The 26867-nt window shown below is 33.4% G+C and overlaps 1 protein-coding gene across 1 annotated transcript in view; it reads right to left on the reverse strand.

The window, feature by feature from the left end:
• LOC147071610 (uncharacterized) overlaps positions 1-26867 on the reverse strand; it is a 549084-nt gene that overhangs the window by 73989 nt on the left and 448228 nt on the right. Inside the window, exon 7 of the mRNA XM_085947980.1 lies at positions 11241-11359. Coding sequence (XP_085804106.1) covers positions 11241-11359 — 119 coding nt within the window. The remainder of the gene's footprint in view (positions 1-11240; positions 11360-26867) is intronic.

A 26867-nucleotide genomic window follows, 5' to 3' on the forward strand; every position in this document is an offset into this window, starting at 1 on the left:
TTTGGTTTGGGCAGGGTTTGATTGATTTTTAAAAACTAACCAATACCATTTGTAAAATATAGTCTTGGTTCAATAAAAACAAATACGTATGACTAACAAAGTTTAATGTGCACTATTTATGGTGGATATTAACAGTCTACCTCCATCCTTCGCTACTGTGTTACATAGTTACTGGTTAACTAAAAATGTTGGAATTTCAAAATTCTGGAATTATTTGAAATACATAATACGTTTTGAAACTTTGAAATACCAACCACTCAGTTTTTTAGCATTATATGTTGACGGTGCCTGCTATACAGCCTGGTAATTAAAAATATTATAGAAACTTTATCTGATGTGAAAGTTTCTCCTCTTAATGAATGCTATTTGCCTTGAGCTATATATTATATTTTTATTTTGTATGCAACGCTAATAAATCTGCAAATAGTTTTTGCTGGTATCATTTGTGGTGAATATGAAGTGGTACTTAGACTTGAAAAATGCATCATGTACCTACTACTACAAAGTGAATACCAAATGCTTTGAAAAAATACAAATAAACTTTGAGGATTATGCTTGGGATCCCTTGATCTGCCAGGCGTATGGATAGATTCTCCCGCGAAGAACTAAAGATAAAGACAAACTCTCAATAATCTGTCTGAGGTGGTGTAGTCTTCATTAATTTAAGCATGTGACGGTAAAAGAATATTAGGAAAAAATCCTCACGTTAGATCAATAAAAAAGGAGAAGCTGCCCACGACATACACGATCCTTAGTTATGGAGTAACGACTAAGAATCTCATCCTTAAGCAATCGAATTGAGTATGTCGTTCGACAAACTGCAATATGTCGTAACCCACAATTCAAAAATTTTACAGGAGCCACATACATTCGTATGCATATTATAATGCAATATATGACAAATCTTTAAATAGTTTCTTCTGTACATTTTTGTATCATATGACGTAGATTAAGACAAGTATAAATCTAACATGCAAAAAGTTCAATATCTCGCCTGGAAGGCACAAGACTCATTGCAATTATTTTTTTGGTATCATCTATATATATAAAAGAAAGTCGGGTTAGTTACACCATTTATAACTCGAGAACGGCTAGACCGATTTTTACGATCTTTGCATTGTTGGATTTGTCTCAGCCCCGAATAGCAGAATAATTATTAAAAAATCGGAAAAATTTACGGGAAAAAAAATATGAAGAAAATTAATTTTCTCATACATTTTGACATTTTGAACAATGAACGCGCAATCGAAAATAAAAGAAAATCACAAAAAATTTAAATCCGTATACAACGCCATCTCTGATACATGACAGAAACAATAAACAAACAAACAAAAGAAAGAATGATAGTCGAAATGTCTAACTGTCAATGGTGTAGTGTGCTCAACATTTCGTACTTCATGTCAACAGCTCAATTTGCTTGAAAACGATACGAGTTACACCATTTATAACTCAAAAACGGCTGGATCGATTTTTATGATCATTGATTGTTGGATTTGTCTCCACCACGAATAGCAGAATAACTATTAAAACATCGAAAAAATCACGGAAAAAATGTGAAGAAAATTCATTTTCTCATACATTTCGTATGGAGCGGCTTTTTTGATGACATCTCGAGAACTGATTTACTGATTTAGTTGATTTTTTTTGTTCTTCATTTGTTCGTCGTTTGTTGTTCGTTTTGTACGTCAAAATCGAGACGGAGCGCTTCACTTTCATTCGGTTGAACCAAGCGAAACTGCGTTCGGAAGTGTATATTCATTTACGCGATGCAATCAGCACCGAAGGAGATGCAGCTAATGTTGGTCGATTGACTATTCTACTGGCGACGTACATTAGCAGCCCGCGTCATATGCATGAATATGCGCAATATGCAATGACATAATATTATGTTCGTCATTACGGTCGTCTAGATCTATTCATCACCTTTACGTGCAATCCGAAATGGATAGAAATTGTTCAATTGCTGCCCCCGGACAAACATCAAATGTTCAGCACGACATCACCGCACGTGTCTTCAAACAAAAAATCCTGTCGCTGATGAACTACATTGTTAATCATCGCGTATTTGGGGATACTTGATGCTGGATGTATTCGATTGAATGGCAAAAACGAGGCTTACCGCATGCACACATTTTTTTTTGGTTAGTTGAAAGAATCCGACCAGACCAAATAGATGACATCATATGCGACGAGATTCCTGATCCCGAAACTGATCCAGACCTGCATGATGTTATAATTACTAACATGATTCACGGACCGTGTCGCGCCATCAACCCCCAATCACCGTGCATGGTCGACGGCAAGTGTTACAAGCATTATCCACAAAATTTGAAGGAGGAGACTATCACTGCGAACGATGGTTATCCACTATATTGGCGTCGATCACCCGATGATAACGGTAGAACCATCACAACGAAAGTGAAAGGAAACGATATCGTAGTCAACAACACTTGGATTGTTCCGTATTTGCCACTTCTTCCCAAAATATTCAAGGCGTATTGCAACGTGAAGTATTGCAATTCAGTGAAGTCCATCAAATACATCTGCAAATATATCACCAAAGGCAGCGATATGGCGGTTTTTGGTGTTCAAACTCCCAATACCAACGATAAAATCACACACTATCAAGTTGTCGATATGTGAGTTGCAATGAAGCGATTTGGCGTATTTTCTCATTCCCCATTCATGAACGTCATCACATCGTTGTACATTTGGCGGTGCATCTGAAGAATGGTCAACGAGTTTATTTTAATGCATCGAATGTTGCTCAACGTGCTGTAACACCTCCAGCGACAACATTGACCAGTTTATTTTCGATTTGCCAAAACGATCCGTTTGCACGAACGTTGCTCTACTCTGAGATGCCACGTTATTACACTTGGAACACTTCATCGAAGAAATTTCAATGTCGGAAGCAAGGCGATGCAGTTCCTGATCATACGGATGTGCGTTTTGCTGATGCTCTTGGTCCCATTTACACAGTTCATCCGAAGAATGACGAATGCTTCCACTTGCGGTTGTTTCCGGTGAATGTTCGTAGGCCGACATCATTTGAATCACTTCGAACTGTCAATGGTGTGGTGTGCCCAATATTTCGTGCTGCATGTCAACGGCTCAATTTACTTGAAAACAATACTCATTGGGACATGACAATCGCTGAAGTAATTATTGTTTCTGCATCTCCAAGTCAGACACGCACATTATTTGCTATCATTATTTCGACACGCTTCCCATCGAATCCACCTGAAATGTGAAACAAGTACAAGGATGACATGTCAGAAGACATTTTACATTGAATTCGTGTCAGTTCAGGGAATCCCGATCTCGGAGTGAATAAGTAAATACATAACCAGGCTTTGCTTTTGATCGAAGACATGTGTTACCTCATGTGCGGCAGTTTGTTAGTCAAGTTAGGAATGCCAACGCCACATCGTGGAATAAACGACTCTTTTAATCTAGAATCGGAACGTGAACATGAATATGATTGAGATGCATTGAACCAATCAGTTCGAACGAATGTACCACTGTTGAACCCCCAAAAGAAGGAAGTGTACGATACGTTAATGAAGGCAATTGATGATGAAAATGGTGGCTTATTTTTCCTCGATGCGCCCGGTAGAACTGGGAAGACATTCCTCATGTTCATGATTTCGCCACTATTCGTGCGAGATCCAAAATTGATGTAACAGTTGCTTCTTCTGAGATAGCGGCCACGTTGCTAGATGCTGAACGGCTCATTCAGCGTTTAAATTGCCGTAAAATCTTCAAACAACTCAAAAACCAACATGCAACATTGCTAAGTACTCAGCAATGGCCAAAGGTTTGGAAGCAAGTAAAATCATCACCTGGCATGAATGCACAATGGCGCACAAACGCGCATTGGAAGCACTCAATCGAACTATGAAAGATCTGCGATCAAGATGTTTTGGAGGCGCAATGATTCTACTATCTGGCGATTTCCGCCAAACACTACCAGTCATTCCAAGATCGACCGCTGCCGATGAAATAAACACTTGCCTCAAATCATCGACTCTGTGACGCTATCTGAAGAAACTTCAGCTGACGAAAAATATGCGTTGCATTGCTAAACGATCCATCAGCCGAAGATTTCTCCAAGCAATTGCTGACTATCGGTAACGGCCGTGTTCCTGTCGACGAATCGAATGGATTGATTTCGTTTCCGCTGAATTTTTGCAATTTCGTCTCAACGAAGGACGACCTCATCAACAAAGTGTTCCCAAACATCATTGCTAACCACGATCAACAAATCACAAGGCCAATCATTGAGTGTTTGTGGCCTGAATCTAGAAAATAAATGTTTCTCTCACGGTCAATTGTACGTAGCATGATAACGTGTCGGCAAACCATCCACTTTGTTCGTTCTCGCACCTGACAACAAAACGAAAAATGTCGTATAGCACAAGTTACTTCAATGAAGGGAATCGACCCTAGTGCAAGCCATCCACCAAATAGTTTAACAGAAAGTAGTGCAACAATGCTACGCGAATCATATCTATTCGCTTCAATAAAGCAAATGCCTTGCTGCCACGTGAATTACATTCATTTCAATGTAATTAAAATACTTTTCATTTTGATTTGATTTTTGCACATTTATTGAACTTAATTAATTTTGCGTATTCATAAAAACTGAATTAAATTATTCAGCTAATAAGTTAACACAATATTTCTTGATTCTGAGGCGGTACGAAGTTCGCCGGGTCAGCTAGTATAGAATAAATGACAATTTGATTTTTTTTGTTTAAAAGAAAACTATTCATTAAAGCTTTCTGATATTTTACAAAGATACGTATACTAAAACTCATTAAAGCATATTGGCGATACCAGTGGATATACAGGTTCAAATCCCGTCGGACGTTGTATTTTTTTTAAATGTGATTTTTTAGTAGGTATACATCTAAAGTGTTTTAAAGTTATGTATGTTCAATATATATATAATGTTACATTCTCTATTCGTTGAATAAAAGAAATGGTTATTAAAATTCCTCGACAAATATGTTAATTTATCCAAATTGGGGAGTTACGGCATATTGTTATATTTATCGAACGACATGACACTGGCTTCTGATGGTCTTAATAACAATGAGTTGGCTGCAACGCAGATAAGTATTAATGTTCAATTTTAATTAAAAAGTGTCATAAATCTCTAAAATGACCTAGAAGGAGTATATAATTTTTTTACCTGGTCCCATATTCCGAGAAAGCAAAACTCACTTAAGGCTGTGCACCTGGAATACCAAATATGGTACTTGGACCTCAGCCCTTACCGAGGTGACTCACTTTTGAAGACATTAATAATGTAGACACTTGAATAATAAAGATATTATTGATTAATTACTTTTAGACTATAAAATAAAAATAAAGAATTAAAAAAAAATTCTTACTTCGTGTAAAAATAAGTATTTAAAGATTCAGGATAAAACGTACTAAAATAGAATAATAATTATAACATTTATGATTTATTGTTGGAACGACATCTGTGTGTTTGAGGTGAAATATTAAAAAAGTGGGGCTATGAAAGAGTGAATAATCGATTTTTCGTTCGCGGTAACCTTTTCGGTAATTATTCTCACTTTGAAAGTAAAAATTATCCGTGAGACAATGACAGATTATTCAAGATTGATGTATTTACTAAGAGGGATTGTGAAAGTTTAAAAATAACGAAATCTATATAAGACTCAACGTCGTTATATTAGAAGTTAGTAACTATAATAATATTATATAGTAATACTAATATCTACGCCTTTGACCAGTTACACATAACCATTTTACCTTCGTCTTTTATCAAAGACTGATAACCAAATTGCAAATAATCTCCCTATTGTGGGCCATTCTAGGGATTGAAATACCGGTATTTAATAATTATTAATTGATACCGAAATACCAGTTAAAAAAATCAAAAATACCGGTATTTTCGGTATTAAAAAATCTTCCATTTTATGTTCTCATAAAATGAATTGAATGTATTTTTTTAATTAATTACTAGGTATATTATACTTATATTAAATTTAGTGTATATGTTGTATGGTTCCAAAACGCAAATATGTTGACTAAAACCAACAAAAGTTAAATACTCTTATTTTGAATTAACATAATTTTCGAAAAAGAAAACACTCGTGGCAAATATTTCCAATAATTATTCTCTAACTATTGATCCAACGTTTATAGTATATCCAATATTCATATAGATTTTCCTGTGCCACGGTTTATAATTGATGCTGTAAAGTATTGGTTTAAATTGATTTAAATAGTTATATTTATTGATAGGTACGTCTTTTTTTATGTTTATGTAATATGTAATATGTTTTGATGAATACCGGTATTAAAACCGGTATTCAATATGAAATACCGAAATACCGGTATTGATATATTCATTCCCTAGGGCAGTCGTATCATATCACCACCGCCTTAGACATTGAGCAACTCTTTCAGCCTACGCATTTTCCCACCCTTTACGTTTCCCTACATTATGGGTAAGACAAAATCATAATTTCCATTACCTACAGATATGATGGTCTATGCAATTAGCATGATAATTAAATGTGGTAATTAACTAGTCAGCAGTGAATGTATAAGTATCTAATAGCCACACGCCAGGCGTCATGGCCCCCACAAGGGGGGGGGGGGGGGGCTGACAGGGCTCTAGCCTGGGGCCCGGCGTAGCAAGTCGACAAAATAAGTGAGATAAACACACATCATAAATTTGCTCTAATAGTAAAAAAAATTATGTGGTTGGACAACGCAATTTTTAATTGTGTATCGATAACCGACAACTCCATAATTCAAATGGATGTAGGTAATAAAATATACAAAAAAAAACACTAAATATATTAATATAACTAGAGCGTTACACTGCCTTTATCCTAAGCGATAGGTAGGGGGACGGCCAAAGATCCTAGCCTGGGGGCCCGCTTCAGGATGTGGGGGCCATGCCTGGCGTATTCTTAGCATGGAATGTGTGATATAAAACTGGAAAAGCCAGTTGCCATGAAACAAAGTATTGAAGTTAATTTCGGTTTATGATTTAATAACGATCAGTTTTATGCAGAATTTTAGTTATTTTTAAAATACATCGGCGTGGGATCTGTGATGGGAAACGGTCATAACTGCTGTTTACACAATTTTACAGCAGAGCAAAAACAAAATTATGAAATCACTCTGATAATTTAGATTATAAGATATTATGTTAAAGTATTTTATATCAAAATAAGCGGAATTAACATAAAATGTTATTTTAAAAATAAAAAAAAGTAAAAATTTGTTTTAAAAATATTGAAGTTTTATTCTTAACTTACACTTTAAGCAAATACATATTTTTGCTATATCAAGTTTTTTCACATTTGGTCAGCTGGAGATATTTTTTAACATTACTTCTTAACCAATAAAGTTGCACGTCAAATAATGTACACTTTGAAACATATTATTATGAAAGAAAACTTAAAGAGTAAAAAAAAACTGCTTATAACAGTCTGCCATCACAGTACCGACATAATTTCCTTAAATTGAATCTCTGTATTGTGGCTCTTTGATGTGTGACAACTAACTAGAGATGGAAAACTGGTCGATTTTGAAGACTAAATATACTTACTATCAGTATAAAAAAATACTTAGTAAATAAACTTGTTCCAAAATACTTACTAGTATTTGGAATACTATATAGATCGTTTGGCGTGCGTATGCGACAAAAGTTTCATACTCAACTGAAACTAAAACCAACTCCATATTATTAGTATTTTAAAATACGTATCGACTCAGGGAACTCAGACTGTGTATCGGCTTCAATATAATCGCTAAAATACGCTGAGCTCCGCTTGTCGAAAATTCCCATTTATTATAAAATTTTAAACACAAAATGTATGGGTTGTTTTTCTGTTAGGTTACAATGTTATTGTTAACAGAAATGAATAACTTTGTTTTTTTAAAATTTCAAGCGTCTTTTGAGTGGTATATAAGAAACCTAAGCCTGTGCGTCATCTCACCACTGTGCTGCGACACATAAATTTATGACCAATTATTATTCATACATTCGAACGCAATAGACTAATAAATTAAAATATACCTATATTCAAGTGTTATTTCGTTCGTGCGCATTTAATGTCAATAGTGTTGAAAGTCTACCAACTGGCGAGTGCACAGAACAGCGACTCGCGATGATATCATCACAAGTTTTTTGGAATAAGTTTATTGGGCCACAAATACTTAGAATGGGTAGTTTCATCCGAAACTTGAGTACACAAACTGGTGACAGTATTTCCAACTCACCTCCACAACTAACGCCTAATTCTAAAATTACAATGATACGATTTTTTATTCGTTAATTTTAATTTGTCCGTGAGCCGTAGCTTGTGCACCACTGGCGTAGATGTCAGATTGCTAATGTTTCCAACTCGATGTTACCGCCGCTTTGCCAAAGAATCGTTATTATATTTTTCTATAAAAATATGTTATTTATTTCGTTGGTTATTATCGTTATTAGAAACTGTCTACGTCGTAGAATCTACGGCTACGGCGTAGAGGGCGTAGACTCTAAGGCAGAGTCATTTAACATATTTTACTATATCTCATTAAGAGAAGTATCGTCGATCTAGCATTATATGTGTAAATTTAAAGGGTATCGTATTAACTCATACTAATAATTTGGTACCTTAACTCTTATTTCACACGATGACTTCACAGCCAAGCTGCATGGTTTTCGTTTGATAGGACATGGGTCAGAATGCATTTACGGGCACGACCATCAAGACGCTAAACACGTCTAGGACTGCCCGTTGATGGGATCCAACCGAGCGGAACTGTTTGCTAGGGTCCGTCCACACACGAGCCCGATTGGCCACGCCGACTTGATATCAACTAATGCCAACTTTGATGCATTTTTAAAATTTGCTGCGTCATATGGAGGACGGAATAATTCTGATCCCTCATTAGATTCATCACTTTCAACGGGTACGTAAGACACTTCAAGTCATTAAAGATAAATGACTCAACATTCTTTTGATTTTCTAAAACTCTTCCTTTAAGCACTAAGGTGCATGGTTGCTACATCAGTCCCGTGCAGCATCGCTTCGGGACAAGGAAGTGTGGCACTAAAATCTTTTCATTCTGACACGTTTATAGTGTCATGGAAGGCGGCCGTGCGCAAACCGCGGCTCCATTTACAGAATGGGCAACTCAAATCATATACGGTTTTAACTGTACGGAAAAAAATCGATTGGTAAAAATCCGAATCGGCAACAAGCTCACACTCTTTTCACACTATACGGTTTATTCCGTCACAAGCTCAGTTTGTGGTTGAGTGTTATCGATTTGCAAACGTCTAACGTGAAAGCGTGCATTAGGTCACGTACACTACTGAGTCATCAGTGGCCGTCCGAGCGCCGTGAATACAGTAGAAATGGACGGCTGCTATACGGCGCCGTTTCGCTTTTTAGCCGTCGCCGTGTAATGTGAAAAGGAATAATGTAAAAAAAGCGTAAATAGCTAAGAAAATGGTATATTTCGGTTAAAATATTAAAGTCTTAAGGAAATATTATTGAAGAATAATGCCTGCGGTCTTATTCCAATCTACCACATGCTGTGATACAATTCGCGTTAGATGACGTCACGTTGCACGAGTTTAATAATTATTGTGGCGAGAAACCATTCGCGATAATCTTGCACGTCGGTGACGTCATCTAGCGGGAATTATATCGTAGCCCGTGAACTCGCGGGAGGCTGGAATAAGACCGCTGGTTTTAATCGGGCATAATATCGTGATACACAAAAGGTGATGTGAAGCATATTCTGCAGTTATTTAAATATGATAATCTTCTAGGAGCAACTGCCCAAGATCACGGTTATTAGTATCACACACTCAGATATGCTTATTGAATTGATGTTCAAAAAGTCACAGAAAAAGTAAAAGAAAAGAAAGGAAAAACACCAGTTAGGCCAAATAATAGATAGTATTCTCTCGCTCGTAGTATGATGTCACTTTTTTCAATGGTGACATCTGAGTTTATGGCTGTATCGTAAAGTGGATAGCATCTTACGAATCATAGCCACAAAGACATTTATGCCAATCAATAAGTTCATGGCTGAAGATTTGCCAGCAAAGCCACCATGCCCAGTCAAGAATTAATTCGTATTGTAATCTGAAGACAGACCGATTATCTCAAATCACCACTTAATACCTGTAGAAAAACAAATATTTCTACCCCTACAAAAACATCCTTGATGCCATTAACTTGTTATTCTTAATACCTTGATTTAAAATTACAAAAGATGGTCGCCAATATTAGCGGAATTGAAACAATCTTACTATCATCATTGCTAAATATATGCTAAATTGATAAATTTATGTTAATTATTATGCATATTAATTAATTTCACAAGTAGCTTAAGCGGTGAAGCTCACGACATAGATTGCTATGGATGTGGGTTCACGTCCAATGTACGAATATTGTCTTGTTTTATTTTTCGAATAGTGAAATATTTTAAATACGCTCTATATTGTGTCGTCAGTACGGAGTATTCTTGAATATGGGGTCCATTATCTGGAGTCCTTATAAGGTTTCCTATCAGCCTTTTTTAGACTTTTAGAGCGTATTCAGAAGAGATTTCTTCGACATCTTTATTTAAATGTTTATAATTATTTTTCTTTTGACAATTTCTCAAACGAGTATTTTCCGACTAACTTTCTTCGAGGCATGCTCGCCTTTCATTATCTTGAAGCTCGTAGGTCACTTCTGCTCTTAAAGCATTTTACCTGCTTTCACGTGGTATAGTATCTAATCCCGATATTCTGGAATATTTGAATTTTTATACACCCGTCAATTACATGCGTAGTCGCCATGACCTATTTTGGGTGAAAGCTGTTTCCTAATGTCAGGCTCACCAGGCACCAATAGCGAGGGCTGTGGGGATGGTCAATGCACTCCTCATTTTTAGCGATGAATTATGTATTTTGTTTTTTAAATTTTATTTTATTGCTTAATTTGTATTTTTATTGTTTTTTTTTAAATTTTATTTCTTTTGCTATGAAGTTTTTTTCTTTATTAAGTTGATTTACACTTTTTATTCTAAATGTTATGTTGTGAATGTCTTTAATTAAGATTTTTTCTCATTAAATATTTAAGAAAACCGCGCGCGCGTACCAAAGAGTCTGTACTAGTTGATGTACTAAGTAGGTACTAGTAAAACACCCTATTTTTAAAAAAACTGATTATAACAGTAGGTTTACTTACAGATGGTCCTGTCGTTTGAAAGCTTTGGCACACATTGAGCAGACATACTTCCTCTCGTCACTGTGGGTCAGCTTGTGTTTGGCGAGGGCTGACGCATTTCCGAAGATCTTATTGCACACCTGTAGAAGAAGAAGAATATTTTAAAATAATTTTACCCACTTACCCATTATATATTATTAACTTAAAGTACCTACGAGTATAAAAAATTAGCAATCATGTAAATACGTTTTTATCAAAAGCACGCATAAAACGAGACGAGGTCCTTATTCGTTTCATAAATATTACATCGAGAGTAAAAAGAAATGAAAAAAAAAACCTATGGAGAAAATACACGAGTCATTTCACGAACGAAAAATTCTCTGCTGGAAATATTGCATACGCGCGAGATTTATAAAAACGAACGATTTTTTGGATGAATAAATCTCAATTGCCTCCCGTTTGTTTCATATCCATCCAATATCATTTATAACGGAAAGTCCAACGGGAAAAATATACTAAAAAAATATACTGGAATATTCCATACATTCCGTAAGTATACTTGTAAAATTATACAATTAGTATATTGCTAAGTTAATTAGCAGACAGATTACTTATATTGCTTGAGACTTGCACGGTTGGTTATTTTTGCCTACATATTAATATTATGTAGTGCTCGGTAATCGCTGATATTCTGTAATGTTTTAACCAGAGGGTTAGAGCGGACCCTTTTTTGAGTTGCTCCGCTCTATGTATTATATTATATTGTATACAAAGGTAAAAAAATAATTTTAAAATAAGGTTTATTGTTCGTCATTTTCATTATGAACTCTACTAAACAAAATTACCGACAGCAAATCGTTTTTCATTATCTGCCTCATATGTCAAAAAAGTGAGATTTTTATTTATCACTCGGGTGTTGCAGAGTGTCAAATATAATATTTTTTCATTGGATTTTAGGACGAAAATTTAACATAAAAAAACATCCGGAGCAGTGGAGCACTACACATTTTCGCTGCTTTGGCTCCACTCCTGCTCCGGGTAAAACCCCATTGCTACACTGCTCCGTAGTCCTGCTCCGAGCTCTGCTCCAACGCTTTGGTTTTAGCCGCGTTGACCTAACTTTGCGGCGGTGAAGATCTATTTACTTAGAATGTTCGGCAGTTTTGTATTAACTTTAATTTGTTACTTACTACAATTTTTAATATTGCCTCTACGTGCTCATCTTTCCCATGGGTACCTTAAATTAAGTTCATGTAAATTCAGTCAAAGCATATTTTAGTGCATGGCGATCTTAATCTTGGGTAACTGCTCCTGAGACATTCCCAGTCATAAAAATAAAAATGATGCTTCACACCAAACGTAGGGTTTTGTGATACGCCCGATTAAGACCGGATGTGGTTTAGTGGGGCCATTAACTTCGATGCGTTGACTTGTAGTTCTCATACTCTTCTTAATTGTTTGCAAAGTTTGGCAAATATACTTTTTTAGACATCCGTGACAGTTTATTTCATATACGCCCGCCGAAACTAAAATCTACGGGTTGTTATTGGCCGTAAAACATTTCTGACCTTTATGATTGTTATAAAAATCGTTTCTACTTTATATTTCGTTATTTTACTACTTGTAGAATCGATACTATTTTTTTTATGTATTGTGGGAAAGCCCTGTCTTTGAATTCTGTATTTTCATCTTGGTCAACGGATTTCATGAGCCCGAAATATTGAGGACAAACCAAAAACAAATATACGATACGATAAAAGTACCTATTCGCTACCTACTCTGAATATCACAGAGTAGCGCAGTTATATGAACACAAAAATAACATAATATATTTATAAATGTATTTTACGTTTATTATAGAGAATAAAGAGAAACATTTAATACATTTCCCTTACACAATGCGATTTATGATCAATTTTCATTCAATAAGTCTTAATGTATTTGCACTAGCTATAAGTACATTGGTCGGTGTCAGATGGATACAGGTTTGACTTCTGTCTGACGCCATATATGTTTCAAGAGTTTTTCTAATATGATTATTTCTGAGGCTTTCCAATTTTTTTTATTATTTTTTGCTGGGTGACTTGAGGTGACGATATATATTTATATACACATAATCCGTTGTTAACTCCAAATACTAAATTATCGACTTATAGGTATATAGACTATAAATATACAAAATTTTAAAATTTCCATTAGGTACCTACTATCGCTTTATTTTTCACCAGTAAATAATTCGTTCAAAAACACTATACATTAAATTTGTTGATAGTACCATATTCATCATAGTATTGTAAGAGGCTTATATCGGATTATCTGCAATATTGTACAATGTGGACATGTCATTCAAGAAGCAAAAGAAATCAATTATAGTAACTAGACCCTTTCCTCGTTCTACAAAAGTGAAGCTCAATATTGGTGGATCCAATGCTAAGTAGCGAACTTAGACTTTACGAGTAAATATAACCTGGAATCAATCGATTCTTTTATAAATATATTGGTAGATATTTAAGAGCCGGAGTCATAATGATATTGTAGTATAGTTACCTAAAAATGATTGTGACAGATTTTTGAAATTGACTCAAAATGGCAGAATACTTTGAAAATAACGTTCTCAATTTAAAATAAAAATGCTATAAAATGTTGTTGGAAGTCCATTTTTTAAACAAGATACGCTGATAATTCAATATTCTTGTCGATGCTCTTAATGATTTAATCATTAGCAAAGCAATATAGAGAACAATATTCATAGCTAGAAACGTGTCGATTTGAATACTAATATATATTGCAGTGGCAAAGAGTGGAGGTAGGCTGTTATAAGATTCGAAATAAATAGTGCACACTAAACTTTCTCAGTCATTCGTATTTGTTTTCATTACGTTGGACGCAGGACGCAGGACGCATTACGCAGGACGTTGGGTTGTAAAATAAATAAATATTGAGGATTGGACGTGTAACGGTTTATCATTGGTCCAAATCCAAATTTCGTACACGGACCATAGACTATTGATCGAATTCTGATATTCCCCACTGAAGGATGGTTTTATTTAGAATGTCGCTTCTACTTATGTTATTAGTATTATTATATAGAACAAAAGAATAGATTGAGTATGTTCACTATTGCAAAAAAGTGTATATTGACTAGATATATTAAAATGTTGTGATGTAATTTTAATTTAAAAAGAAAATGCTTGACTTTCATTGTTTATATCGTTATCATCTAGAGAAATTAAAAATAATTAGAACAAGAGATTTTTAAATCGCCTGGTATCCGTAGTGTCAATAATAAATAAAAAAGAGAATGCCACAAACAAAAGATACATATTGCATAGTGCATAATATATATTGGCGGCGAAGAGTCATTTATAATTAATAATGATAATTATTAAACATTTGAACATACCTAATTTTGAAAAAAACTTTCTGAGAAAATATATTATAACCAATAGAAAAAAATCTTTTTTGAAAAAAGTAAACCACCCCGGCAGGGAATCGAATCCTGCATCTCCCGGGTTTACGCCCCATCCGCGCATTACCTCTATGTAGTATGTAGTGACATACTAATTGCGACAAATTTTAACTATTGGCCACTTTTAATACCCACTCGCGCCCAACATCTATCAGCGCTCTTCCAAATCAAGCTACTATGGCAATCGATTTTTGTTTATTGAATCAAAGTAGATACCTATTACTTCAATAATTACTAACCGACGTCGTGGATTTCTCCAAATTTTTTTATGATGTAACTTACTTCAACATGCTAATAATTTATAATTAACTATTTCTTTTATTCGGGGTTCGATTCCCTGCCGGGGTGGCTTACTTTTTTCAAAAAAGATTTTTTCTATTGGTTATAATATATTTTCTCAGAAAGTGTTTTTCAAAATTATGTATGTTCAATAATTAGAATGGTACATTCTTAAATCTTGTGAATTATTCGTTGAATAAAAGAAATAGTTAATTACATATTAAACATTTAATGTTTACATTGTTTAGCAAAGAAATCATTTAATTACAAGAAATAATTATCTATCACTAAAATATAATTAGTAGTAGAAAGAATAATATTAACTTACGTGTTTACTTAAATTCGACAATAGCATCTCTTCGAATTATAGAAACCTGTCGATTGTTGCAGCCTATTTCATGCATCAAAATTTAAACAAACACGCTGATGACTTCACAAATACTATTAAAAAATGTATGGGTAAACTAAGCGAATTTTAGAAAGCTTATTGTGTATTTAAAAATATTACCTACCAAAGGCGGTTTTAACTATCTGCTATTAAGTCTGTTTGCTATGTTATTTGTGTCTAGTTTGATTTGAATATTTACAGCACGCACTGTAGTCAAGGTGCTGGACCGTCTATACAACCATGGGATGCAGGATCAATCACGGTTTTTCAAAGAAAATTGCATATTGTTTATTTATTTATATATTAAAATTCAGTAAAATACGGAGAATAAAATAAAATAAAAGTCGCGTAAGCATGACTATTCTAGCATTTTTTTCTAGTTATCGATCGTCTATTTCCATCTGGCAGGTACTTTTCACCATTTTGCCATCGTCCACAATTTTAACAAAATCAAAAATATAGATATTAGGTATTTTATTCTTGTGTTTTGGAAATACGTTTTTTTAAAGAGATATTTATTTTATATAAAACGATGAATATTAGTAGAATATAATATAATAAGGGCTTGTAGATTTTAATATGTTTATGGTATATTAACTGTTTACGTACTTGTACATGTATGTATATGTTTGAGTGTAATGTGGGTAATATTTTATACCCACCAAATTTTTGAGAAATACGTATTTTTTTAAAGATTTTAGTATAATTTAATAATTATATGACCGGTTTGAACAGTTTCGAGCCCCCCTTTTAAATCTTCTGACATGTTTAATATTGCACCAAAGAAAAATCGTCGCCGCACCACCCCCCACATACTTCCATGCATAACAAACGTGTAGCGCCCTTTTATAGTTGTGTTGAGGTTCAGTATTGCTAACTTAACAGTTTTTATTATCAGATCCAGTATTTTTCGCCAGTCGTCTAGACTGTTTGTATTAATAGTTTGAAGTGTTTTAAGACCCCTTTTTAAATCTTCTGATCAATCGGTTGCGTCATTTGCGTAAAAGAAAATCCCAGCAGGGTATTGGGTGTGTTACAATATATGTGCAATAACTACCTACTGATAAAATTATAACTTAATATTATAAAGTGTTCGTTATTTCTAATAATAATAAAACTATACTGCGAGATATATACGGGAACCGTCAAATATACGTAGACACTTATATTTTTTATAATAACTTTATAAATTATGCTAGAACGTAGCACTCATGCATGTGAAATTGTTTCGTATTATGGCCACCTCTACGGCTCGCTTGCGGCAACCCAACCAATGAATTTTTTTTTAATCAAAAAAACAAATAACCTACACACTAAGTGACATGATTTTTTTTGCTTATCTAGAAATGAAATGACTAGAATTATACTCGGGGCTGCAAAAATGCTTTTCTTTTTTTTTAAATACATAATAATTGCCACAGAATTTTCCCGCCTTTGTGTTATTTTGTTGTTTCATGTTTTTTTGTCATAATATATCTGAAAAAAAAAACTCTTTATACCAACCTAATAAATTTTAAATTAAAATAAATACTATGTTTTCTTTCATATGACTCTAAATATGTATGTAAAACAACCTGTTACCATAATCTCCACTCTTCCATATCCTTTTTACTATCATTTAGGTAGTAGATTTCTTTTATATAAAAGTGTTTCTTTTTCCGGAATAATTAATTGAAAATTACAAGATAAAAAGAACTTTTTATATACCATGTTTTTAAATTTTCTGTTGAATCATATAAACATGACAATTCTATGTATTAATAAAAACTTTTTATTGTACTTGACAGAAATACTGAATAAATATTATAGAATACGGAAATGTCATTTTCACATTTCATATTGATTTCCATAGTAACGCACGTATATATTAATAATTTACTTGCTAGGACCCACTTAGCAACCAATAATGGTGAGTAGTAAATATTACTTTTAACGAATTTTTTCCGAAACATACAAAACAGAATTAACTGAAAATGAATTCAATTCTACTTAAAGATGGCTAAAAGTATTAAAAGAATGCATTGTCGTCGTGTTCTGATATATTCTAAAAGTTTCAAATGTCTAGCTAGTCGGGAAGTTAGTTAAAAATCTTGGACAAACAAGAAAAAAATTGTACCGGACAAACAAGAATACGAGCTAATAAAAACGTGGTAAAATAAAATTCATTTTATTATAGATATGTTTGAATCAATGGCGCATTTTGTTACACAGCAGCTCAACGCATTGACTTATAGCGCCTGTATACGTGGATGGATTTACTGGCGGCAATAGTGCGCATTTTAAACTATCGTGATAATAACTCTTACACGTAAAAGTGCTGACCGTTTCTCCAATTCATTCTTTAAGAGTGAACGAGACGCGATGTTGTCATTTTACGGTACTATTTGACAGGTAGTTAAAATCTGTGAATCTGAAAATTCGTTCGTAGTTCGTTTTTTTACCGGCAGGTAAACCATTGTCGTTTTACTGCGCAGGCGCAGATCGAACAAAGTCGCATGAAAATTCAGAAGCTTCCAAACTTTTTTGATTCATGCATGCATTCATGCCAACTGCAGGATAATACATATTTACCCATACATTTTTTTACTGTCAACAGTAAATCCATCCACGTAAACGGGGTATTACGCTACAACGATAACGAAATGACATTCTAATCAGTTTGTGAAAAATACGCATTTTTTCAAATTTTAATTTCAATTATTAATTCTGTTTTAACTCTTCAAACTTTCTGAGGCCCCTTTTAATTTTTTTTTGACGAAACCCGGGTCGCAAAAAACGACTCAAATGTAATAGTACAAAATTTTAATCCAAATTCAAATTCCATCAAGTAACTTCGGTCGATAGTATTATTATTTTAAAATAGTTATAGTTTTTATTCACAGGTGCCACTGTTAAATTATAAAATATTATCAAACATTAAATGTGATCGATTAGAAAAGTAATGTGTACCTACATTAAAGGGTTTACATAATTTATTTAAGGGTTAAGTAATTTTTGAGTTATATTGTAACAAACGAACACAATATAATTAGTTAGTATAAATTTACATATTCTATTTTAATTGCGGAGCGTAACTAAAAGTTGGCCGCTTGCACCGTATAAATCTTTCAAATAAATTCAGAACGTAGAAAAAGCGTTGACCTATTTTCCAGATTACTGATTGCGCAATTTGTAAAAATTATTAATTCAATCACTTGGATAATACGAATGACCCTTTCTGATATATATTTTGCTAAAACTAATTAAATTTAACCGAGTCAATCTTCTTTCCGTATTTTAATTGATACATTAAAAACGAAATCAAAACGCATTGACTCCATGAAATTATTCCCAGTGAATGGTTCCTACTTCCTATACCCATTCAGCGCAAACGCCACGAGAATTGGGTCACTCCTAAGGGTGGCCCTGTTTTACTTGGGCCGAAACGGGTGAACTAAGGACGATTTACCGCTTGGATAGATTTACAAGGCTCTTGAAAAAGGTATCACCTACTGTCACCCCTGAAGATACTCATTCATTCATTTTATTAATTAAAATTAGAGTAAATATTACAAGTAGCTCAAGACATTCACAACGCGACAAAAACAAAATATAAGTAATATTATATACATACGGATATATTACAAAAAAGACTAATTAAAACTACAATGAAGTAACCAGAATGTGTCAAATATATCATACTTTAAGAATATTACGTCAAATGATTATTTTCCGACTGCCTTACTACAAGGCATGCTTACTTTCACTCTCTTGAATCTCGTAGGTCTCTTCTGCTCTTGAAACACCTTTGCCTATTATCGCGAGGGATGGTTTCCAATTATGGTGTCCTTATGAATTTGGATTAACATGCGCCTGTCAATTACCTACGTGTTCGCAGCCATGATTTATTCTGGATCGGAACCGTTTCCTCGTGTAAAGCCAGCCTATCAGGCACCATTAGTGAGGGGTGCAAGACTAGTCAATGCGCTCCTCAAAGACGTAGACATTTTCGGTGACATGCTATGTATTTTGTATTCGAAATTTTATTTTTCTGTATACAATTGTACTTAAATATTTTTTTAATTTATTATTATTATTATTTTAAAATATATTTTCTTCTTCTCTCTTGTGAGGGTCATATTATTGTTATAATGTAAATCTCATGTTGTGCACGTCTTGAATTTAGATTCTTTATGTCCACAATGTTTTGTTTTCTTAAATAAATATATAAAACATATCTACAAAAACTTTCTTCACTCAAGTGAAGTATATAAAAAAGTGAAGCGATCTGGTTGAACAAAGTTATTGCTATTCTAATTGGTCAGGTTAGTTCTGCAGCCTGGAAGAACAAACCACTTATTAAATATTATTATTGTCTATTAAATATTGTAATTGATAAAATAAAGCGACTAGCGTTATAAAAGCAAACGTCAACATGACAACATTGATAATGAGTGGCACATGTGAGCGGAGGCGGAACCTAATGCCTTTGAGCTAATCTGTTACCACAATCCAGTGGCGAAGGGTGACTTTTGGAAAGAGGTAGGCTGTGGAGATCAAAGAAAAACGAAAACTTGTCAAGTATACTCACAGAAAATAAGACGATAATACGATATTACTGCTGATGAATAAGTACACACTAATGTCAACGTCACACTAAAACGATGAAATTTCAATAGCTCACTGACGATATAGAATTGAGCAATGAATATAAATTATGTATTGTCCTTTACCTTAACACGTAACATACGCATTCAAATATATTATCATATATCATCAACAGCCCAATATGGCAAACAACTAAACAAAAAATAATAATATATATGCTAGTCTATGACTGAATTAACTGATAAATAATAATCACGAGATAAAATTATTAATTATTTTTAAATATAGATATTCCATCATTATATGACGGGTTGAACCCATAGATTTTTTTTTAATTATCGCATTATTAATTATTATTTGAATAAAGCCCCAAAGCGACAGTACTCGACACTAAATATATCCAGAGATAAGCTTTGCCTTATAAACTTATAGATTCGTATGGATAAAACCAGACTACCCCAATGCCCTTGAGACGCAGTTCATACAATAAGCTCGGCAAATTCATCTCGAGTGAATTGATATTTCAACACTCGCTAGAGGCGTTGCTTTGTCACTTATTATTTATTTATTTTACATTATTCTGACGATAGATGGCTCTCATTTATATATATATTTTTTATATATTAATTATTTACTATTCTAACGATATATTCAATTGGTTCCCGCACATTTTTTTATTTAAATTTAAATACTTTCTATCTATTTTTTTTAGAAGGTAGGTTTCAAATAATCGCCTACTATGGAGCCATCGCCACTGTCACAATCATTGCAACAGATCGGGTAATACGTAATAAAGAATTTTATATCTTATTCACAACTCAATGAAAAGAACAAAATTATAAAAACTTGAAGTCATCTTATTTATTGATAGTTAAAACAAAAAGTTGAATTAAATATTATCACGGCCGGACACAATGGTCACCACATCTTTCCCCCATACCGACGCTACTAAATTGCAGAGTCAATGGCGCCCACTTTCTCCTCGGCTTCCGTTATCACGATGTAACGGCGAACCTACCTATAACCGGGCGTCTGTGAAAGGGATTCTAAAATAGCTTTAATTAAATTAAATTATTGCCACGGGCGGAATCAAACTTTAAAAAAAGAGAAAAATCAAAATCGAACGGAATTTTTTTACTTGGATTCCTTAATTGAAACATTATTTTGTTACTATAGTGACCATGGAATTCAAAAAAATTGGATTTGTGTTTCGGATTATTTATTTTGTCTGCGGGTGAAATAAAATTCTTACGTCGTATTGGAAATAAATAGTATAGGTTAGCTTCCTCTATTTTTTTTACTTGCTGGGCGGAATTAAATATTTCAAATAAATGTGTCCGGTAAATTGTACGTAAAAAGTTGTACGAATACATTGTTATAGCCCCGCAACTCTGAGCCTATCTTTGTATTTTTACAACGTTTTTATTGGCTCGTATTCTTATTTGTCCGGTGGTTGTTTATCCAGTACAAATCTTGCAATCGATTTTTAACTAACTTCCCGACTAGCTAGACATTTGAAACTTTTAGAATATATCAGAACACGATGCCAATGCATTCTTTCAATACTTTTAACCATCTTTAAGTAGAATTGAATTCATTTTCAGTTAATTCTGTTTTGTATTAAGTTATTTCGGAAGAAATCCGTAGTCCAATCCACTATTATTGGTTGCTAAGTGGGTGGTCCTAGCAACTAAATTATTAATATATACGTGCGTTACTATGGACATCAAAATGACATTTCAGTATTATATATTTGTTTGTTTCTTTGTTTTTTATTTACTTTATATCAAGTACAAGTTTGAGCATTTTGAGCATAAAAATTGAACACAAAATTTAAAAACGTTGTATATGAAAAGTTCTTTTTATCTTGTAATTATTATAAAGTATTAATAAGCATGCACAATGAATGACTGGGAATGTATTTGATAAAGATTTGCGTTATCGCACCATTGTTCTTATCAACATTCACGACGGCCGCGCCCGCGATCCGTCTGATAAGTACACATATTGTTTTTCAATTTGTGTATGAGTCAGAGTATGGACCTAATAGGTTGACCAAGTGGCTTTCTCATAAAGGGAAAAATCTCCAACCTGTGGAGGCGCATATGATCTTACTAGGATCGGACATGGTCGAGAAGTTTTTTTTATCAATATAAACGCCTGGAATGCAATGTATCTTTATCGCTCATTGTTTCAAACTTCTCTCTAATGGATATTGTTTTATAGGTATCCACTTTAACTAAATGGCTGAGAATGCCATGCGTAATATTAATAAAGTTTGATTTACATAGAATTAAAATAGCTTTTCAATTCAGTTTTAACTCAACCTTAAATGAGCTCGAAAACTTCTAAAATCCACGACTAACTGGTATAATTTGCGGCATCTTATTGCAGACGTGAAGATCTCTTCACATAGTCTTGTTTGTATTGTTTTAGCTTTGTTTTGTGTATCATATAATATATCATTAAATTCATTTATTTCTGTTTCTCCATGAGACTGTTTATTAAATTACGTCTTTCAGTAAATTCAGTCAAAGCTCACTTGAGAGTGTGGCGATTTCAGTCTTGGGTATCTGCTCCTGAGACATTTCCAGGCGTAAACGACTGCTGATGCTTTCGATCCAAACGTGATTTGGCCTCGCGATATGCTCGATTAAGACCGAGTGTGGTGTGGGGCGGGTTGGTTTGGAGGGGACCATGTTTGTGTTGACTGGTAAAAAAGCATTTTGATGAATTTCGTACAGTGAAATTTTGTTCCCAAAGCGACAAGTGACACTTGATAGTCACTTAAAACAACTAAATCAAACGTTTCTCTAAGTAACTGCATTGAGTTTTTTCTTTTTTAAATACCTACCGAAAATACCGGTATTTTTGATTTTTTTTAAACCGTTATTTCGTTATCGATTAATATTAGAATCCCGGTTTTAGTATACCGGTAATGTAACCCCTATACGTGACCCTTAATAAAATATCCACAAGTTATATTATACTTCACACCCGCGCAAAGATAATGTAGTATCGCAGTAAAGGAAACTTTGGCAAGTCGCCGCGGGGTATGAATTGCTTTTCTTTATCTGAAGCCTCCAATAACTGGAGATGTCAAATACACTTAGATAACAACCATATACAGGAACCGCACACTGTTGAGTGTGACACTATTACAGCATGTAAACGCATGGTAAATTGTCAAAAACATAACATAACAAAAACTTGAGATAACATATGTCTACTGTCATATGATAAGGTAGTAAGAAGATGTCTAGCATTGTAGAATAAATCAACATAAACCTGTAAAGTCATTTTAGTTTAATTGAAATAATATTACGTCATAAGCTAAGACAAGGGTTGGAAAACTTTTGATTCTGAAGAGCCAAACACGAGTATAATAACAATAAAAAGTGGAGGTAGGCTGTTAAGATCTGACATAAATAGTGCACATTAAACTTTGTTAGTCATACGTATTTGTTTTCATTGAAATAGTACTACAATAATTAGGTATTTACAGATGGTGTTGGTTAATTTTTGAAAATCAATTAAACCTTGCCTAAACCAAACCACAATAGTTTATAGTTTTGGTATACTTTGGACTATTTGACAAAATTGTGCACACTTTTTCATTCATTCTTATTTGTTTTGTTTGAGTTAAGAATACATATTACACGTATTGTTAGTTTTATTTCATTTTATTTTATTTCTTTTCTTCTATTGTTTCTTATTTTATTACTTATTGTAGGTATTATTAACTCACATCTCTCTGTATTTTTATTTTAAAAATTTATAACACTTATTTTATGTCATGTCGTGAACGCTTTGAATTTATAATTTGTTATGTTCACTATATGTAAAATAAATAAATTTGATTTAATTTGTTTAAATTAATTAAACCCTGCCTAAACCAAACTATACTAGATACAAAATATTATTCTGTCTATAAAATATCAAAAGTTATATATGATTTAATGGCATCTATATATATTATCTATTATGACTTGGTCCCTCCAGGGTTTCATAGAATTATAAGAACTAACAAACAATATCTACACATTCTAGTCTTAGTTCAATGACAAATGTATGACTGACAAAGTTTTAAGATTGGTTGAACGGTCGTCTTAATGTATCCTGGATTGACGTTATTATATTAAGGTTACGTGGTAGTGAAGAACAAAAAAATGATAAGAATGAACATAGGTTGAGGATCTAGTAGTGAGAGTGTTGACGGTGCCAAGGTCCGCAGTGGACTACCTGAACCGGTAACGTCACAATAGTGTTTTTTGTTGCGGTTTATAATCAAAACTTGAGACGACGTGAAAGGTCTTCAGGCTTTCATAGCTGCTATGATCAAACGTAGCTATAAAAAATATAAGCTTTAGATACTGAAAGTATTTACCAATAATAATTCTAAAAGCTTACACTCGAATTTTTTTCCTAAAGCATATCGTTTAAATATAATTTAAAAGAACAAAACCAACAGAATAATAAAAAAAAAAAGAATCCCAAAAGTCATCGATGAAATCCATTCAGCGAGGCAAAATTTAAACAAAATAATGGAAATTTAAAAAATATAAACGAAATAGGCCCCGGCCCGCCAGATTTTACCATATTTTTCGGGGACAATCGCTTTTTATTTCGATTTTTTTTATTATAAACTATGCTAACAATACAAAAACTAAAAGGGTTCTCCCAAATTGATCACAATATACAGCCTGTGGAAGGCTTAAAGCATGAAGCCTGTGGTAAAGGAAAACCTTTTCCAGAGCTTCTCAGATAATAACAGGTGAGCTTTCTAATATAAAATATTTTTTTATTTACTAAAAATATTAAAATTCAACACACAACTTAACCTATAGATCATATTCTATGATCATTACCAATTCTGACTTATTTAATGTTTTGAATAATGGTTCCTCAACCAAAGCTGCAAGTAATTTTAGTATATTATTTTAGTACACACTCACCACCGGATTTTATATTTATTATAAACTCGTGAATTAGAAAAAATGATATCAGCAGAAGTATATACTTATTGTGTATAGCAAATTTTAAGATGAATATTAGGGAGCGTCACACAAGTTTCGGTACCTTTTGAAAGACTCTTCACATTATCACACTTCGTCACAAAATCTTTTACCACCCATTTAAATTACGTCATATTTTTTAAAATTACTACATTGCCTTTATCAGATTATATCACACCCCCTTAACCATATTTTGGCATGACGTAATAATTATATAGATGACACCTCAATACACGTTTTAGGCCATCCTCCCACGGCGCAACTGCAGTCTGACGGAACTGAAACTAAAATCCCAGCCAGTATCTAGCTAATGTATTTCAATGGCGGCTCGCTGACGGCGAGACTGGAATCTCTCAGCTTCAAAACGGTCGCGAAGAGACGCGACATGCTAGTCGCGCGGTCTCTGAAGTTTCCAGTCACCGTAAAACAGTGGTACCAACATCATTAGATTCGGTGAAAAATCATATTTTCTTACCAAAATTGGTCGCACTGCGAACATGTGTCATGCTATAAAAATTATTAACATCCCAAAACGTAAAAAGTACAAGATAAGCAAAATTGAAATAACCTAATTCTATTCGAATAAACGCAGCAGCGTGCGTGTTGTCGGTTTTTGTACAAAACAGCTGATGGTTCAGTTTGACAGTTTGAGGTTATGTGATTATTATTTCAAGTGGTTTCAGTAGCGCCGTGTGCGAAGCATAACATTCATAGATAAGATACTTCCTTCACAAACCAGTTCTGTCAGATTTAAGTTGCGCCGTGGGAGGAGGGCCTTATTGTGATATTATGAAATTATCTGAATATGCATATAATATGAACACATACATATTTTATGCATATTTTGGATGAAAAACATTTAAGTAGTATATATTATTGATTTATTTATTAAAACGCAAAATTGTTCATTTTCATTTTTTCATGTACCTATTGGTAGATTATTTGTGTCGCCTTTTAAATTTGTTTTGGTAAATACCTGTATTATAAATATTATTCATTTAAACTGTTCCTCTGAGGCGGACGAAACCGATCCAGATTTATTTATTATAAAAGTGGAATAAATACTAAAAAAAAATGTAAAGTTCCACCATGAATTGACAGTTAACACAATAAAATTAAATATAGTATATATATATATACATAAACCATAACAAATTTCCAAAACAGCAACCCTATAAAATGTCGAAAAGTAGAATGAATATGTGAAATTTGTATTAAAATTAAGTAAAACTTTATAAGTAAACCAATCGTAAATAAGTCACCGTTATAGATGAGGATATTTATTTATGTATTGTGTTTCGACTTAATATAATATGAGACTATGGAATTTGTATTTAATTCATAATAATTTATCAAAAGTGCCCCCACATCATAATATTATTTTAAATTAACACAAATGGTCTTTGGTTTAAATAAGTAGGGACCAAACCAGAGCCAGTTTGATTTTGTTTGAAATTGGCGCGTTTTTACCCGACGCCTTGTGACGATTTTAGACATTGTTACAGATAGATGAAAAAGGTCTGTAAAGTTGTCCTCCGTTCTTACGAATAAGATTCCATTTAAAATAAAACTTACCTAAGCTTATTTTTTTCGGGACGAGAGAATTTGTAATATTCAACCAACTATTGAAATAAGTAAAAAAAAAAATCGGTGTGTGTACTTATGTACGTGCGTTAGAAGGTATAATTGTTTGGCGTAACAAAACAAAAATTGTGATAACCTAGATTTTTCGACTAGCTGTTAATTAACTTGTTAAATTATACACTTAAGAAAAAGGGCCGCTTATTGGAGCGCTGTTGGTTTATTTCTATACAATTTAACTTATATTATGTAATTATTTCTCGTTGTTTTTATTTTTTAAGTAAAAGCTGTCATTCTCACGTTTAATCGTTTGTTTATGTAAGGAATTG

This window comes from Rhyacophila brunnea, unplaced genomic scaffold (assembly GCF_057557595.1).
Source record: "Rhyacophila brunnea isolate RB1 unplaced genomic scaffold, BYU_Rbru_1.0 scaffold_20, whole genome shotgun sequence".
Taxonomy (NCBI): domain Eukaryota; kingdom Metazoa; phylum Arthropoda; class Insecta; order Trichoptera; family Rhyacophilidae; genus Rhyacophila; species Rhyacophila brunnea.